The sequence below is a fragment of the Cebus imitator genome, unplaced genomic scaffold (assembly GCF_001604975.1).
Source record: "Cebus imitator isolate Cc_AM_T3 unplaced genomic scaffold, Cebus_imitator-1.0 Scaffold188, whole genome shotgun sequence".
Lineage (NCBI taxonomy): Eukaryota > Metazoa > Chordata > Mammalia > Primates > Cebidae > Cebus > Cebus imitator.
This window is the reverse complement of record NW_016107503.1, coordinates 3854255-3872576: the sequence shown is the minus strand read 5'-3', so window position 1 is coordinate 3872576 and position 18322 is coordinate 3854255. Positions and strand designations below refer to the sequence as shown.

General features: G+C 39.9%; 1 protein-coding gene across 2 annotated transcripts in view; it reads left to right on the top strand.

Moving 5' to 3' along the window:
* GABRR3 (gamma-aminobutyric acid type A receptor subunit rho3) overlaps positions 1-18322 on the top strand; it is a 55486-nt gene that overhangs the window by 32478 nt on the left and 4686 nt on the right. Inside the window, exons 7-8 of one of the 2 annotated variants that reach the window (XM_017546208.2) lie at positions 5190-5342; positions 13961-14157. In XM_017546208.2, the coding sequence (XP_017401697.2) occupies positions 5190-5342; positions 13961-14157 (350 nt within the window). The remainder of the gene's footprint in view (positions 1-5189; positions 5343-13960; positions 14158-18322) is intronic. The other variant, XM_037744881.1, reaches the window with a different exon arrangement.

Below are 18322 nucleotides of genomic sequence, written 5' to 3'. Positions count from 1 at the left end.
TTTACTATGACAGATGTATTTCTGAATTGACAAGTTTTATCCAAGACACCTTTTAAAGTTATTTCTGATCCCCATTGACTGAAGCTGGAAGCAGCCTTCTGTTCCCCTCGACCCTCCTCACCCTCCACTTTCATTCCCCTGCTGGATAGTAATGAACTGGGTCATTTTAGGGCAAATCCATATAAAATGCCATTTCAGATTCAATGAAGCCATGCTTAGACCAGCTGGAAAGTGTACCAACAGCCGTCCTTGAGTTTCAGAGCTGTCCTGGCTAGAATGCTTTTACCTCCTCTGCCTTGATGGTGGTTCCTTTTCTCCTCAAAGATTCTCCACTCTGTTCTTAGATCTTGGAGAGTAGTTATCAAATTTTTGTCTAAAAACCTGCATCTTTAAGAGAGAAGTCGAAGTTTACATTGCAGAGAAGTTAAATGATTCTCTAGGAGCAGCAGCTATTTAGCTGTTTAGACCCAGAAGAAATTCTGTTTTACCCCATTATTTGTCTACATTGCTTGGGATTCAGCAAATGATGCTATCAATTTTAATCATGTTTATTGCCTTTTTTGATTATATAAGTAACACATATTTATTTCTTTTGATCAGTGATATGTCCCTGGCCCATGGTACATGCTCAAAGGCTAATTATTGAATGAATGAAAAGATGTTAGACAATTTGAGGAGACCTCAGAAAAATTTAAAGGAAAATCTCTTTGTAATCCTACCTCATAGAGATAAACTGTATTATTATTTTCGTATATTTTTCTGATCCTCCTCCTTCTCCTCCGTTTCTCACTTTGCCTTTCTCTATATGAATAAATATAAGCATATATTTATCAGGACTTTTAATGTTCTTCATTAATGCTAAATTAAATTAATATTTAAATAGAATGTATGCAATGAACAACCATGTTATATGTGAAGTATAATTTACAGGATTTTTAAAATTTTACTATTGCTATGATGAAATAACTTTGGCATGTGATACATTATAAATAGATATTTGCAATGTTTAATGCTAATATAATGTACTATATATGAAGCATAGAAATCCAAAAGAATTGTCTCCTGCACAGAACATATACAAAATATACAATAATAACAATGACATTTCTTTAGCTTTTGGAGCACAGTTGTCTATTAACTATATACAATCATTTTCTTAACAAGAAGTTAAATTTTACTTGAAAATTCTAACTTTACCACTAAGTCATTCCATTTGCTCTCCTATAATCTTATTTGTGCTTGTCAGACTTTTTGAGCTCTACCAGGCAGGTCCAACACGAGTTGATTTTTATCTTTTTCTGGTCATGTTTTAGAATCTCTCCAAAGCCAGACACAATATTGGCATTGAAAAACTTGTCGCTTACAAAAATGCTTACATTTTAAAATGAACTTACAAATCCGTAACATTCAAATGTAGTTATATTTTTAAGAAATAGCATTTTGGTTCCTTAGAAAATGAAAAAATACATATAATTAGGTTCAAATGTACATGCTTTGTGTAGCATGAGATGGAGAGTTATCCATAATACGTTACCTTTTTTTTTAAAGCAAGTTACAGAAGAATACATTTTAAATTCCCATACTTATCACTGAAGAAAGTATTTATACATATTTATGAGTGTTTATATACATATGTGTGCGTATCGTGTGTGTGTGTGTGTGTGTTAAAAGCCTAGAAAGATTAACAATAGATACCTCTGAGAAGTAGGTACAAATTGGGGAGATTTTCAACACTTGTATTTTTTAATTGTTACAGTATACTCTTTTTTTATGACAGAGATTTAAATGGGCTCTGAGAATAGGAAAAATGCAGAAGGGAAGCATTTTAGAAGTTGTATTCAAATATCAAATTAATAATCGTATCTGGGTTTATTTAACTATCCCTTAGTTAGGTTTCGGAAAGATTGCATTTAGAAACTTATTTTAATTCGTGAGCATGTGATGGTTCTGCCTCACATCATCCATGAATCATTAATGTTCTGACAGTCAAACTCAAGTGTCTTTTTCAGACTGGTTTCCTGTTGAAGTATTTTAGCTTCCTCAAAAATTATTTTTGATTTTTTTTCACTCCTGTTTTTACAAGTACCAGCCACAACCACCACTCCCAAATCAGCTTTATGGAAAAACTATACACCTGACTCTGGCTATACGAGGCAGAAATACAGTTATAGGACCTTAGTTTCCATTTTATAGCTGAACAACAGGGTCTTTGCTTTTTCATTTTCTTGGTCTTCACCACTGCCATTGCCTCTGTTCAAAAATCACCATGACCTGGCAATATTAACAAGCAGGTGAGGGATTCTGCCTCCTGATCTCTTTCTCAAAATCATGCACTATAAATTTACTAGGAAAAAAGAAATGACTTCTGCCCCCAAGGGATGCATTGAATAGTTATTCTTTATCATAGCATAGTCTAGTGGCTGAATGTGTGAAGTACTATAAAGAGACCAGGGAACCAAAGAAAAGAAAAAGAGAGAGAAAAAAAAAAAAGAGACCGCCTAAGTTCAAACCCTGTCTCTATCATTTATTAGCAATGTGGCCTTGGACAAGTTGCTTAATCTCTAACCCTCTACCTTCTCATCTTTAAGTGGGTTTCATAATACTCTCTACATCATAGGGTTGTGAGGTTACATGATGTCATATAATTAAGTACCTTAGAATGTTGTCTGCCATATAGTAGATGCTCAATAAATATTAGTTAGTAGCTGTCATCGTCACCCTATTTTCATCCACATTGTCTCGATCCTTTGTATTAAGGCCTAGTTTCTTTTTTTTTTTTTTTTCCCAAAGGACACTTCAGTGCTAAAGGCCTAGTTTCAAAGGGCCATTGAAGGTGACTATCTCTAGGTATAAAAACCTTCTTTATTCTTGTCTTGGGACTCACTCCCCAGTTACTGGCCCAGTCCTCCATTTCCCTTGCTACCAACTCTCTAGCCCTTTTCTCTCTTTTATTAATTCCTCTTCTTTCTACTGTATGGCAGGCTGATGGAGGCAGATGTACCCGCCCCCATCCAAAATGTAGTTCAGATGCAAAAACTGATGGTGCCATGCACATGACAAATGGGCATAAAGTGATTTATTACTCACATAATGAGGGTTTCTAGAGAGATGGTCGGGCTCGCAAGCAGGTCTGAAATGGCTTCAGAGAACCGGCAGGGGCTACTGGCTTGGGTTTTTGTGGTAGCCTAGTGGGTGCAGCGAGGGTGAAGACTGCCTGTTGTAGGACAGGATGCATGCTTTGAACTTCTCACTGGTGCCAAAAAAGAGAGACCTAGGCTTTTTATTAGCTTGTTTAGATGCAGAGCAGCAAGAGAAGTTGGGCTTGAGAGCTTTTAACAGTTGAACATCAAAAATAGAATCAGACTCTTTCTTGTACTACCCAAAATGAAGGCTTCTTGTCTTTCCAAGAAAGCACCACCTTTCCTGATAGAGAAATGGATTCCCCATGACCTGCAGGTTCAACTAAAATACCACCCCTAGTCTAGAACCACAAGGCAGAGCGGCAGTTTTACTTCCTGGTTACTCCACCCCACCAAAAAAAAAAAAAAAGGACAACTGGTTTTCAGAAAATTATGAATAAAGGATGTAGACAACTAATTTTGTTTCAAGTTAATAATGAATAGAAAACCATATACATGAATACTGTCTTCCTTTTGAATTGCTTTCGCAGGTTTTCCTTATTTTGACCTCACAATAATTATATGAAGCAGTAAGGTCAGATAGCTGTTGCTGTGCTCTGCAGCCATTACTGAAACTCTCAATTGTACACAGTAATGAGCTGGGGCTGTGACGTAGGTGATACAGGACAATGAGAAGCTTGAAAAACAATTTACATTTTAACTTTATAATGTACTATGTGATGTATCTTTTATTACTCCTGGTAATAAAATTGTTTGGTATTCCTGAAGCATCTATCAACTGACAGAGAGAAGCTTGGAACCAGGTAAGGAAAAGAAACATAATGAGCATTTAACTGAGAATAGGGTTCTAGAAGTAGAGTCTGCCAGTTCAGTGTGGGTTGGCCAGATGTATTTCTTAGGCCAAATGCCTAAGTACTTAACGTGATCCATCTAATAGGTTTGCCATCTTAGGTTTCTAAGAAATTATTGCTGAGACCAGTAGAAGGATTTTCCAACTCTGCAATACCTGTGATTTTTCTTTTATAACTTTTGGCCTATAGTCCCTGTGTTTTGAATAATGTTATCTGAAAGTAAACAGCATTTATCACAGAAAAAATAATCCTGCTACCCATTCATAAAAGATGTATTTTCATGTTTCCTCATTCATTGCCTTATTTTAGTAAAGATTTAACAAGATTGGCACACAGTTATTGTGAAATAAAGCAAGGTGATATAAATTAGAAATGTATTAGGAAAAAAAAGGAAAAACCAGGATAGGGTATTACATATAACCCGGTATGTGGTCATTAAAGAATGGTGCTCAGAGAAGTCCTGCAGATGTCTGAAACTTTGACTTTAAACTTCCTAGTAGTCAATGGGAGAGGTAAACCTGAACAAAATATGTGTGTGGATGTGACCACAAATGGTGCTTTTAATTGGCACAATTAATATTACCAAAATGAGTTTATGTAATTTAAATAAGATGCAAAGAAGCATCATCATTTGGTTACTGTTTTGTAGATTTGTCATACACAAATTATGGTATTCATGAGACTTTAAAATTATAAAACTAGTGTATGGATTCCGTTTTCTTTTCCATTTGAATCCCTAGCTTTCTCCATCCCAGGTCAAAATCTAATGACCTACTACCTACTGCGAATCTTGTCATTCAGATAAATGTTTCTTTTCATTTGTTATAGCTAATAAATGGTCTGTTGGCTCTTTTATGCCATCGTTAGTCGTGTATTGAGGACTTTCCTTCTTGCAGAAATGTCACAACACAGCATATTGTGGAGAAAGGTCTTTAGAGGCCATCCCAAAATATAACCACTATTCATCCCTGAACTGTAGGTGTGGAAGTTAGAAGGGACCTTTGAGTCACATAATTAAGCAGACTGTAGTTCAGCTCGTTTAACAAACACTGATGGAGTGCCAGGCCCGAACATGGAGATGAGGATATCGTGTTCCGTGTCCCCAAAAGCTTGGAGTCTCAAGAAGCAGGTCATTCACTAAGTGCAGTGTTTCCAAGAGGAAGCTCGCTCTAATGAACACTTTGGCTTTTTTCCATAGGTTGGTACAATAGGCTGTTCATCAACTTTGTGCTAAGGAGGCATATGTTCTTCTTTGTGCTGCAAACCTATTTCCCAGCCATATTGATGGTGATGCTTTCGTGGGTTTCATTTTGGATTGACCGAAGAGCTGTTCCTGCAAGAGTTTCCCTGGGTAAATCTTTCCCCATCTTTATAAAATGTTAACATGGAAGAAAGTTCAAGGGAAGTAAATAAAATGGGTGATACATGGAGAGGAAAAGAGAGTGGTGGTTTAGTAGGGATGGTCAGAGATGAACATGTAGGTTGCAGTATTTATCTTGACATCTTCAAGAGCAAATTGTAATTGAGTTATTTCCTTGGGAACCCAGATTTTAAGTATGAAGGCTTTGCTGACTGACCTGCAGCTGGATGATAGTAAAGAAAGAGGGTGAAATTATAAAGCATAAACAGCCTCACTTTAAATCTTGTCTCTTCTTTTTGTAAGAAAATCTCCCCATGCATTATCTAAATCCATTTAGCATTTCATGACAAACCCTTACATCACAGAAAGGAAGGCCTTCAAAGTAATTCACACTATACTGTAAGTGTATTAATAATAAATTGCCTTGGTGGGTTAACAAGAACGTGGAGGGGATACTTGAATTTGAAAATATGAATACTGATTAGAAATTAGGACTTAATCAAAAGGCCAAAATCAGAAACAACCACAGAGGAATTTCAGGTGCAGTGGCACATTAGTTGGCAAGAGATTTTAGGTGGAGAGACATTGCCAGCCTCATTAAGTCACTACACAGGGGTGATTATCTACACCATCTAGCATGCTGCATGCCTCTGTCACACACGCTGATTTATGGGAACCATTTCAGACCCACTTAGCAGTTATTGCGATCTTAGAAAGCAGAAGATGCCAAGCTAAGAACTTAGATGACATGTTACTTAATGAGAACCCAAGAGATAATTCCACTTGCCTTTTTTGCTGGTCAGGGCAGAGCCCCCTCATTTTATCTGATGTTGTTCTTTCATTTGTAGTGCTCTATCTAGAGAGAAGATTGTTATTATTATAATAATTGTTGCAATTACTGTAATTATCACAATTCATTCCAGAAAGGATGGTTTGTAAGTTAATGTTCACAAATTATATGCATGCTTCAAAAGATCATTTGAAAGACATAAATTATTAATATTAACAATTTGCTCACCTCCTTTTCCCTATTAAAAGATTCAATTTACAAGCATTTGAGACTTGAATATCTTCAAGGAAAAAATACCATCTGAAGAAGTAAATTATTTGGACTGTTTCTTCACACCAGAGCGTGTGCCTGACCTCAGTACTGCAGCGTGGCAGCATAGACCCAAATACTAGACCAAGGGCACATTTCCAGGCCTCGAAACACACAGAGAAAAGCACTCAGTGTATAAAGGTTTATGAACATGATTTTCAATCAGATTTCTGAAGTTGACTGCTCTGCTCTTATACTGTGAAAATGACAGCAATAAGAGCCACTTCCATGGAAGGCTGGAGTGAATTGAGAACAGTAAACACTTTTAAGACACCCTTGAAATTATCTGCTTCTTGCAACCTCGCCTGATCCCTTAGGGTCAGGAAATTGCTATGCAGATTTATATAAAATGCATGCAAATCAGAAGTGGCCCTCTCCCACTTTTTTAAAAAATTATTTTAATAAGAGAACAGCACTATTCCTATAAAACTGTTACCCTGTCAGGCTTTTGCTTCCTTCCACCCTCACATTTTTTTCAGATACTTTGCTCTCTGCTTCCCTAGCTCTTTGCAAATGCTGTGCTACCCAGTTCCCTGGAAGGTCCCTGTGAATGCCTGTTCATCTGGCCCACTCGCCTTTTCTCATCTGCTTCCTTCCTTCACCTTCTCTGCAACATTTGACATTATTAGGCTCCTCTGCAAATCTAGGACCAACTTTCGTGGTCAAGAATTTCAGCCTCATCTTCCTCATCTGCAAAATGAAATTATTAATACTACCTGTTAAAGGTCATTATGAGAATCAAATGGGAGAATTAATTAATTTAATCATGTCCACTGCCTAGCTTGCTGCCTGGACAAAACCAGCCACATATACAATGCGTTAGTTTTCAGTACTCTCCACTAGTCTGGTTTTCTCCTCCTGAAGACTTTTCTTTCCTTTTCTCTTTCCTGCCTTTTCTTCCACTCCTTAAGTATGAGTAGCTCCCTCCCAAGGGTCTGCTCATTTTGACTGTTACCTAATGGAAGAAACTTTTTTATTCTAACTTCTGTCCCTATGTAAGTACATGCTATCTGGGTACTTTCAGTTGTATGCTGCACTTCCCCTGCAGGTACTACAAGCATTCAGCCTGTTGAGAATCAAGCCTTACCTTGGGAACCCAGACTTCAGGGATGAAGGATGTCCCACCTGACCTGTAACTGGGCGAATAGTAAGGAAAGAGGGTGAAAGTATGAAGCATAAATAGCCTCACTTTTAAATTTTATCTTTTCTTTTTCTAGGTACTCTCCCATGCATTACCCAAGTCCATTTAGCTTTTCCTGACAAACCCTTACATTACAGAAAAAAAAGAACCTTCAAGCGAATTCACACTGTACTGTTGGTTTCTTCATAATAACTTTGATGGGTTAGCAGAAAAGCCGCTTACTCTCTTCACTTATTCTCTTTACTTCCCCATTCTCTTCAGGGCCTCTGGTTTGTTGAGCCTTTCATATCTGAAACCTCAATTTCCTTCTTAATCTTTAGCAGTGATTCTCAAACTACGGCCTTAGGACCCATTTACACTCTTCAAAGCTAATGAGGACCCTCGAGAGCTTTTGCTGCTGTGGGTCACGTCTATCATTATTAGCCATATTAGATGTTAAAATAGAATTTGAAAACGTGTTAATTTACTTAAAGCTAGGAATAATCAACTCATTGTAAGTTAACATAACATATTGTATGAAGCATAATTATTTTTTCTAAAACAAAAAGTTTAGTGAGAAGAGTGGCATTTTAAAACATTTTTGCAAAGCTTTAATGTCTGCCTTTATAGAGGGCAGTTGGATTTTTATCTCTGTTTCTTCATTTATGCTATTGCAATAGGTTTTGGTTGAAATATAGGGAGAAATCTGGCCTCATCAGATACATAGTTTGAAAAAGGAGTAGTATCATAATAGTCTTTCCAGATAGCCTCCCTTCACATGACACCAAAACTCAGCAAGTGATAGTTTCTTAAAGTTTAGTTATAGTGTGCTATCTGAAACCATGTCAACAAATATTTTCTACTCTGTTAGATTAGAATCCATTGGTCTACCTTATACTTTGAATAGATTTTTCCCTGATGCATTGGTTGTTTGGAAAATATTGTTCACTGAGTTATTCAGATCTTCCAAATGTTTACATAATTCATTATACTGGTTTGGATCATAATCTCAAAAGACACAATACCAAATGCCATAATCCTGAATGTTGAAATCCTGAAAGATCAAAATCCCTCAAGTCTAAATCCCTAAAGTCTAAAATCTCAAAAATCACAATCACAGGATAATTGTACCATGTTAGGCCAGTCCTCGGGGCAGTATCTTCATGCAATTGCCTATAGCTTATCGCTGCCTCATACATGAAATTTTCTTTTTAGTTTTTGGTCTCTTTTTGTTTTTTTTTTTTTTTTTTTTTTTTTTTTTTTTCTTTTTTTTTTTTTTTGTTTTTTTTTTCCTATAATTTGCTATGCTATATATTTTATCTTTGCATCATTTCTAGTAGTGGAGATATAAAGTTAGACTATTAGGGAGTTCTAATTTGTATTAGCCTTTTTGCAAATTTAGCTCCCTCAAAGTGCATTATCACATTAGCTTTGTAAGTATTGTGCATGTATGTAAAAATGTTGAAACTTTCTCAATAAATGAAGACATGTCATTTTTGTACATCTGCATTTGTGAAAGATAAAATTTCATGAGATCTCAGCTCTTTGGGTGACTGCATATGTGGTGACCATCATGGTTTTTGATCAATCCTCAGAGACTTAGGTTGCCCATCACGGTGTTTCAGATGACCACAGTTACAAAGCCGGGTACCCACAATGACCCACTGTAGTGATACGCATTTGTATGTTTCCCTTTTGACCTGTTTCTGCATCAGTATGGTTCATCTGCCCATAACAGCTGTACCTCTGCAACTGTAGTCAGTATACCTGTTTATGCTTACAGAAATACGTGTTTTATTGTTGCCTATTCTACTGTGTAAAGTGGCTTATGAAGTGTTATTTTTTTATGTTTCTCAAATAAATTACCTTTTTAAAATATAAATAGGTTTTACGTTTTTCAAAATTATTTTTAGAACAATATTTTCAGGATTTTGATCTTTCAAGATTGTGATTTTTAGTATTTTAGACTTTAGAGATTTTGATCTTTGGGGATTTCAACATTTGGGATTATGGAATCTGGAATTGTGTCCTTTGGTATTGTGATTGGTTCCTCCTCCCCACCTGTTTTTTTCTGTCAAAATCCTTCCATCTCTACATGGCTGAAAGCCTTTAGTGGTGACTCCAAGCACACATGGTCACTCTCATCTTTGAACCCACGGTCCTTTGTGTATCTCCTAAGTAGCTTACTTCCTCTAGTTCATGTTTTGCTGTGGGGCAGGAGTGGCTTGTCTTTCGACCTCTATTAGCATATGAGCTCCGTAAGGACAAGGATCACTATTACCATTTTTGTTGTTCCTTCAGTGGGTAGCGCAGTGTCCTCCTGCACGTACTTCATGTTCAATTCGTAGTTGTTAGGTTGCCGGTGTTTAGTCCAGCATATTTTCAGTTGCTAACTGGAAACAATAAAGGGTGACTCATATGCTGGTGAAGACCCTCCCACATTTGCCATGCTTCAGGTAAAGAACAGTAGAGGGTGCTTAGCATTTAGAAGTATGCACTGTGATTAGGCAATTCTTGGTGGGGTGCGGTGGCTTACACCTGTAATCCCAGCACTTTGGGAGGCTGAGGAGAGCAGATCAAGAGGTCAGGAGATCAGGACCATCCGTGAAACTTAATACCGTGAAACCCCGTCTCTACTAAAAATACAAAAAATTAGCCGGGCGTGGTGGCACATGCCTGTATTCCAGCTACTAGGGAGGCTGAGGCAGGAGAATCGCATGAACCCAGGAGGCGGAGGTTGCAGTGAGCTGGGATTGTGTCACTGCACACCAGCCTGGGCGACAGAGTGAGACACCATTTCAAAAAAAAAAATTAGCTGGGCGTGGTGGTGTGTGCCTGTAATCACAGCTGCTAAAGAGGCTGAGGCAGGAGAACCGCCTGAATTAAAGGTTGACAGATGAAATATCTGTCGGAGGTTGCAGCGGGCTGTGATGGTGCCACTGCACTCCAGCCTGGTGACAGAGTGAGACTGTCTCCAAAAAGAAAAAAAAGTATGCACTGTGATTAGGCAATTCTCATAAGAGATAACAGCTACCATAACTTGGAATGCATGATGGGTCAAAAATACTATTATGTCTCTCCATTCAATTTGGTATGGAGAGAATGTGAGACAATTATGAAGTTGTTCAAGGATATTTAAATATTATACTTTCTCCTCTCATTTTCACTTTCTCCTCCTTTTCTTGCCTCCATCATCCTTGCTTGATCCCTATGCATGAGGTATTCCATTCTCTACAGAATGCATTAAGTAGTGGGCTCATTTACTGGAAAACAGATACGGCAGAGGCGGCTTTCAGACCTGTAGTTACTCTCAGAGAAAAATCATCTCCTAACAGAGGATATGCCCTATATGCTTAAAAAAGGGAATCCTTAAGGAGCTGGATAAGAGCAGTTCATTTAACCATCACAGAGATACCAGAATTTCTAGTTACACTTATTCGTACTCTTATACCACCTTCATGGGAAATGGTTATCAGTTTCTGGTCATAGACTAATGTTGGAATGTCAGGCCACCTTCCTTTCCTTCATATCATGTAACATTTTCTTTCTGCCTAGGCCTATATGAAAAATATATTTACTCACTTGAAGGTGAATATAACACCCCCTCCCTCCAAAAGAACCACCTGCAACACAGTTATTGAGGGGGTGAACTCAGTGGTGTCATAAGTGACGCCTGTCTGCCCTACCGCTGTCATACCAGTCAATGAAACTCTCCACCATGCATGGCTAAAAATAGCCAATGAAACGGAATGATTAGTAATTCTCCCCAGACTAAAGTGTTCTTAAGACCCCATGCATGTTTTTAAAAGTTAATATGGTGAAGCTGCAAGAGCTCAGAGGAGTTGAGTCAAAGGGTCAGACTAAATATTTTCTCACAGCACTTTGCTAACTATGCATAGCAACATCAGTAGTGGGGGAAGATAATTTTCTAATCCAAACACATGAGCTTCCTTCGACTAAATGGTTGCTTCATATAATTCAAAACTCCTTTATTGGGATGTTAACTTTAATGGGTTTGGAAGGACTACTATTTGTCAAGATTGATGTATCTTTGAGGGGTGGCTCAAGACATAATAAGTGTATTTAATGTAGCTATAATACTCCTGACTTCAAGTTCTATTGCTCCAGGAATTTATATCTCAGTTTTCTCATTATTCACTCCCCCTACCTAACAATCACTCCTCTCCACTCTAATCCTTTTTTTTTATTGCTCATCTTAAAGAAGGAAAATCCAGAATGCTGGTTTTAAAATAAATAAAGCTATAATAAATTAGTTGGACTAAGTACCCTTTTAAAGAAAATGATTAATGGTTTATTGCTCTCTGGCAAATATAGATAGTGCAATTCCTTTTTATTTGCCTGGTAGTTATCAATTTCAAATACATGACGAGACCAAACACAAACTTGTGTGTTTGTTCTAAACTCTTATTTCGTCCACTAAGCTCCATATTACTGTACATTGAGGAAAACGTTTGGTTCTATCTTTTCTATCTTAGAAAACCGGTAAGAGAAGACATTAAAAATTTTTCAAACAAATGAGGTTAGCACTGAGTGGGAATATTAGTTCATGATTCCTTCACTTCCTGCCAGTGAAATCTTGGAGACAGTAAGGCATTGCCTCTTGGCATAATTCTGCACTCTGAACAGAATTTGCATTCTGCTCTGACATACGAGGTAATTCCTTTGCCACTCTCAGCTTTTATTTCTTTTCTGCAATGTGTGCCTAATTATTTACCTAGATGTGTGATGGGTAAATATTTGATAAAAGTAAGCAGGTTTTATTTAATAATCTTGGCTTCTGCTATGCCTGTAATGTTAATAGAAATTCCATGCTTAATAAAATTCCATGCTTCAAGTTCATTCCTTGCTTCGTGTTTGTGTAGGAAGTGTTTTACAGCCAGAGAATGCAGACATCACCCTCTGATAGGCAGACTGTTGATCGTACCATTGTTGGGGGAGACCTGGGACTCGATGAGGTAGTGGCCTGTGTTCAATGTTAAGAGCTGGAATAGCATTTAGGTTTCTTATTCTGGAGTTCAAATCGGTGTGAAGGTGAGAGTCCAGGTCCTCCCATAGTACTGTCCAATTGCCAAGTTGTGTCGATCTTGATCATACAAACTAAAAACTTTGTTTGAAATAGAATGACTCTAAAGAATTGTTACTGTGTTTGATATGGGGCTCTCTCAGATGAGAGCTTCACAGAATTATTACAGAAAGGATAGAATGTGTTGGTGAAAGCAGCCCACATGCTGTGGCTGTACATTTAGGAGTAAATCACAGTGCTCTTCCTGCTGTTTGGGACTCTGTCTGTTGACATTAAAATGTCCTCACAACTTATAAAAATCATTAAGGATTCCATTTGCACCTCCCTGGTGGGAAATTAAGAAATAAAACCATGCCAGCCAGTGTACATTTCAGATATTTACAATAGTATGCTTTCTCTCCAGGCGGCACTCTTGCAATATCCCTCTGAGAAATAAATGTAGACATGGAATGGCCCTCCCCATGGCCAGCATTTTATTAAGGAAATCTCAGAGTCACTTATTCCTCCATTTCCCCCCAGAACCTTGATCTTCTTAGCTCTGATGATCAGGCCAGGGAACAAAGAAGTAAAAGGAAGAGGGAGGAAAAATGAAAGGGAAGGGGGAAGGTAACAGAAGGAGAGAAGAAGGGAAGAGAAGAAAAGGGAAGTGGGGAGGGGCAGGGAGGAGAAAGGAGGGGAACGGGGAAGGGGGTGCAAGGGAAAAAGTGACTGGAATTCAGCAGTTGCTCAGTGAATGTTTACGATGAATGAACCCCCACTAGCACACTTACACTCAGAATCAATGGAACTGTAGCTTCATTAACAAAGGACAAAGAGAATAACAACGACTTTTAAAGTATTCTCTGTGAAAGGATAATATAGAGAATAGCAATTTTGAATGCTACTAAAGATCACTCGAGAAGAAATAAGCTCCCCGGAAACATGAAATATTACAGGTAGACATAAAGACAGGTTATGAACAGTAAAAATTATGAAGCAGTAGGAGAGGTTGGAGGAAATGATTTTAGAGTTTTTTAAATCGAATACATGTTTACCTTTCTGGGATGCTTAGAAGAGGCCCATCTGAGGATAGAAAATAGAAATGTCAGAGTCTGGTCTCTGTGAAGTCTTTAAATGGAGGGAAAAAATCCTTCTGTAAAGGTGAGGGCAAGAAAAAACGACAGAAAAAAAAAACCCAATGAGTGTCTTGTTGGCTTGAGATAGATACTTGGTCAGTGTACACACCTTCCCTCCTCTTGGATCCCCAGATTGATATTGTTCTAGGAAATGCACCCCTGGTGTAATTCAGCACCAGATCCTGGAAGTGAATGGTTGTCACTAAGCTTGTCACTGTTCTCAAATGGCAGGAATCACCACAGTGCTGACTATGTCCACGATCATCACGGCTGTGGGCGCCTCCATGCCCCAGGTGTCCTACCTCAAGGCTGTGGATGTGTACCTCTGGGTCAGCTCCGTCTTCGTGTTTCTGTCAGTCATTGAGTATGCAGCTGTGAACTTCCTCACTACAGCGGAGGAGAGGAAACAATTCAAGAAGACAGGGAAGGTACAGCCTTGCTTTAACGATCAGATTCCTTGGGGAATGTAGAAAAGACTACCTTATCAATCGCCCTCTCTTGACAGTGTGGTAAGCCTTTGTTCTAAGTGCATATGCTTGGCAAGAGGCAAGTGTACAATATGGTGACAGTTCAACATTGAACCTTACTCTCTGCTCTGTGCTGGCTGGTTTTCTCATCCTCACTCACCCTCATCAGGAGTGTGTGTGTATGAAGAATTTCTCTCAATATGCTCCTTTCTCCCAACTGTACACTTTGGGTAGAAGGGGTTGACATACAGACCACATTCTTTGAAGTGGATAATGGTGATAATAGCTAACATGTAATGCGGGTTTATCACATGTTGGCATCATGCCAAGCATCTCACATGTCATGTCAGTTAACTCCCATAGTAACCCTGGGAGGTCGGCAGATTATTGCCCTTGTTTCACAGAGGTGAAGCAAACACAGCCGGGTGGTAACTTGGCCAGGGTCACACAGCTGAAGAGGATCAGGCTTTGCTCCTGGGTCTCCTTGACTTCAAAGGTTGTGTGTGCCCTCTCAACCAATAAACGATATGATTCTCTCCACCGAGAGCCAGCGTTTATTTTTCTCTTCTTGTCACTCGGGAGAGTGGTGGAGCATAAAGGGAGGTTCTCCCCCACGGTATCCTAGAAATGAGGTGCTCTCTGGACTCTAAATGTTATCCATGTTTTTTGTGACATTGTTTAATAAATATAGATAGATTACTCTCTACCTGCTTCATTTCATAGAGGATTTGGGCACCAGTTTCTTGCTCCTGCAAGAACTTACATAATTTATTGTACTTCAGAAACTTAACTTATAAGAGTCATTCATTCATTTCTAGTCTACTCCTGAGAGAATAAACACACATATGCACATACATATGTGCATATAGTATATATGTATGCATATACATCCTATATAGAGAGTATCTATACACATACACCCATAACTTCAATGAAATGTATTCGCATTGATTTAAGATTATTTTACATGAGCATTTATACACACCCAAACATTATTAATATTTTTTATACTTCTGAGAGCATCTCATACTTTCAGAGTATTTTGTTTTGTTTTGTTTTGTTTTTTGAGACGAAGTCTCACTCTGTCGCCAGGCTGGAGTGCGGTGGCACGATCTTGGCTCACTGCAACCTCCGCCTCCCGGTTTCAAGTGATTCTCCTGCCTCAGCCTCCTGAGTAGCTGCAATTACAGGTGTGCGCCACCATGCCCAGCTAATTTTTGTATTTTTAGTAGAGACTGGGTTTCATCATGTTGGTCAGGCTGGTCTCAAACTCCTTCCCTTGTGATCTGCCTACCTCAGACTGCCAAAGTGCTGGGATTACAGGCGTGAGCCACCACACCCAGCCCAGAGTGTTCTGATATCCTCTTCTCACACCAAACGTTTATATCAGCCCCCAGTGTAGATCTTGCAGAGACTATTATCTCTATTTTATAAACGAAGAAGCAGAGTTCTAGTGAAATGAAGTGATTTGCTGACAGATTCTCAGCCAACAGAACTGCAATTGCAATTCAGATCTGGAATGCTTACTTCATCCTTTGATTTTACATCCTTTGAGTCAAAGCTCTAATAAGAGCTGATTTTGTTTTCTGGAAGATGCTTTCATTTCTTTGATGGCAGCATGTGACTATGTTTGCCTGTCACATACACACCCACAGTGAGTGCTATGCAGGTGGAAGGAAAGCAGGAGCACTTAGAGCAGTATGCGCCAGTGGTGTGTGGGCATCACCTGGGTCCTCGATAAACTCTAATTCAGGAGGTCTGGGGTGGGAACTGAGACTTTGAATTTCTAATAAGCTCCAGGTGATGCTGACGCTGCTGATCTATTTCCCGCACTGAATAGCAATGATTTGGATCATCTGTGAAGTGAAAGGTGACAGGAAGAATGTGTAAGGAGGGAAAGAATTTTCTTCATGTTCTATTTTGTTTTTATACAAGAAGTGGCTAACACAAGAAACAGGCACTGAAGTACTTCTGGCCCGCCTCCATCTAGTCCTTTGACTCCAAATATCCACAACTCCCTGCCCCCATCTGCCACACAACATGTGATTGTTGTGATCTGCCACACACTGCCTGATTGTTTTTGCTTGTCGATATTGTACACAATCTTTTTGTACCGCTATGCAAAGTTTCTTTTCAGGTAATAAGCATCCTCCATTTAAAAAATTATTTTTCAATTTTTAATTGTAAAATTACTGTAACTTAGATTTTACAGTCTGAACTGCTTTTAAGTGGGTAGTTCAATAGTGTTAAGTATATTCACTCTGTGGTGCAGCAAATCTCCAGAGCTCTGTCATCTTGCAGAACTGAAACTCTATACTCATTAAACAGCAACTCCCCATATTCCGCTCCCCCAGGCTCTGGAAACCACCATTCTAATCATCCTCAATTATCTCAAAGAAATGCAGTTATCTCAAAGGAATGTCCTATTTGCCATTCATATCTTTGTGGTACAAAATGAAGAAATGATTGAAGTCAGAAGTGATGGCAGGCCAGGCACAGGGGCTCACGCCTGTAATCCCAGCACTTTGGGAGGCTGAGGCAGGCGGATCACTTGAGGTCAGGAGTTCCAGACCAACCTGGCCAACATGGTGAAACCCCGTCTCTACTAAAAATACACTAATTAGCCGGGCGTGGGGTGGGCATCTGTAATCCCAGCTACTTGGGAGGCTGAGGCAGGAGAATTGCTTGAACTCGGAGGCTGAGGTTGCAGTGAGACAGGATCACACCACTGAACTCCAGCCTGAACAACAGAGTTAGACTCTATCTCAAAAAAAAAAAAAAAAAAAAAAAAAAAATAAAACAAAAAAAAAAAAAAAAAAAAAAAAAAAAAGACATGATGGTAAACCAATTCCATCACATCCCACCATCCAGCACTATTCACCCTCTACCACCATCTACCAATACCGCTACCCACCACCCACTACCACCACTCACCACCCATCATTTACCACCCACCACCCACCTTCTATCCATAACCACCATCCACCAACACTACCACCCACCACCCACCACCCACCACCACCACCACTTACCACCTATCGTTTACCACCCACCACCCACCTTCTACCCCTAACCACCATCCACCAACATCACTACCCACCATCTACCACCACCACTCACCACCCATCATTTACCACCCACCACCCACCTTCTACCCATAACCACCATCCACCAACACTACCAACCACCACCACCTTCTACCCGTAACCACCGTCCACCACCACCCACCATCCACCATCCACCACCACCACTCACCACCTATCATTTACCACCCACCACCCGCCTTCTACCCGTAACCACCATCCACCAAAACTACCACCCACTGCCCATCACCACCACTCACCACCCATCACTTACCACCCACCACCCACAACAACCCTCTACCCCTAACCACCATTCACCAACACCACCACCCACCACCCGCCATCCACCACCACCACTCACCATCCACCAACCATCATTTACCACCCACCACCTACCTTCTACCCATAACCACCATCCACCAACACCACCACCCACCACCCACCACCACCACCACTCACCTCCTATCATTTACCACCACCACTCACCACCTATCATTTACCACCCACCACCCACCTTCTACCCGTAACCACCATCCACCAACACTACCACCCACCACCACCACCACTCATCACCCATCATTTACCACCCACCACCCACCCTCTACCGATTACCACCATCCACCAACACCACCACCCACCACCCACCACCACCACCTTTTACCACCCACCACCCACCTTCTACCCGTGACCACCATCCACCAACACCACCACCCACCACCACCACTCACCACCTATCATTTACCACACACCACCACCTTTTGCCCATAACCACCATCCACCAACACTACCACCCACCACCACCACCACTCACCACCCATCATTTACCACCCACCACCCACCTTCTACCCATAACCACCATCCACCAACACCACCACCCACCACCACCACCACTCACCACCCATCATTTACCACCCACCACCTACCTTCTACCCATAACCACCATCCAGCAACACCACCACCCACCACCCACCACCACCACCACTCACCACCTATCATTTACCACCCACCACCCACCTTCTACCCCTAACCACCATCCACCAACA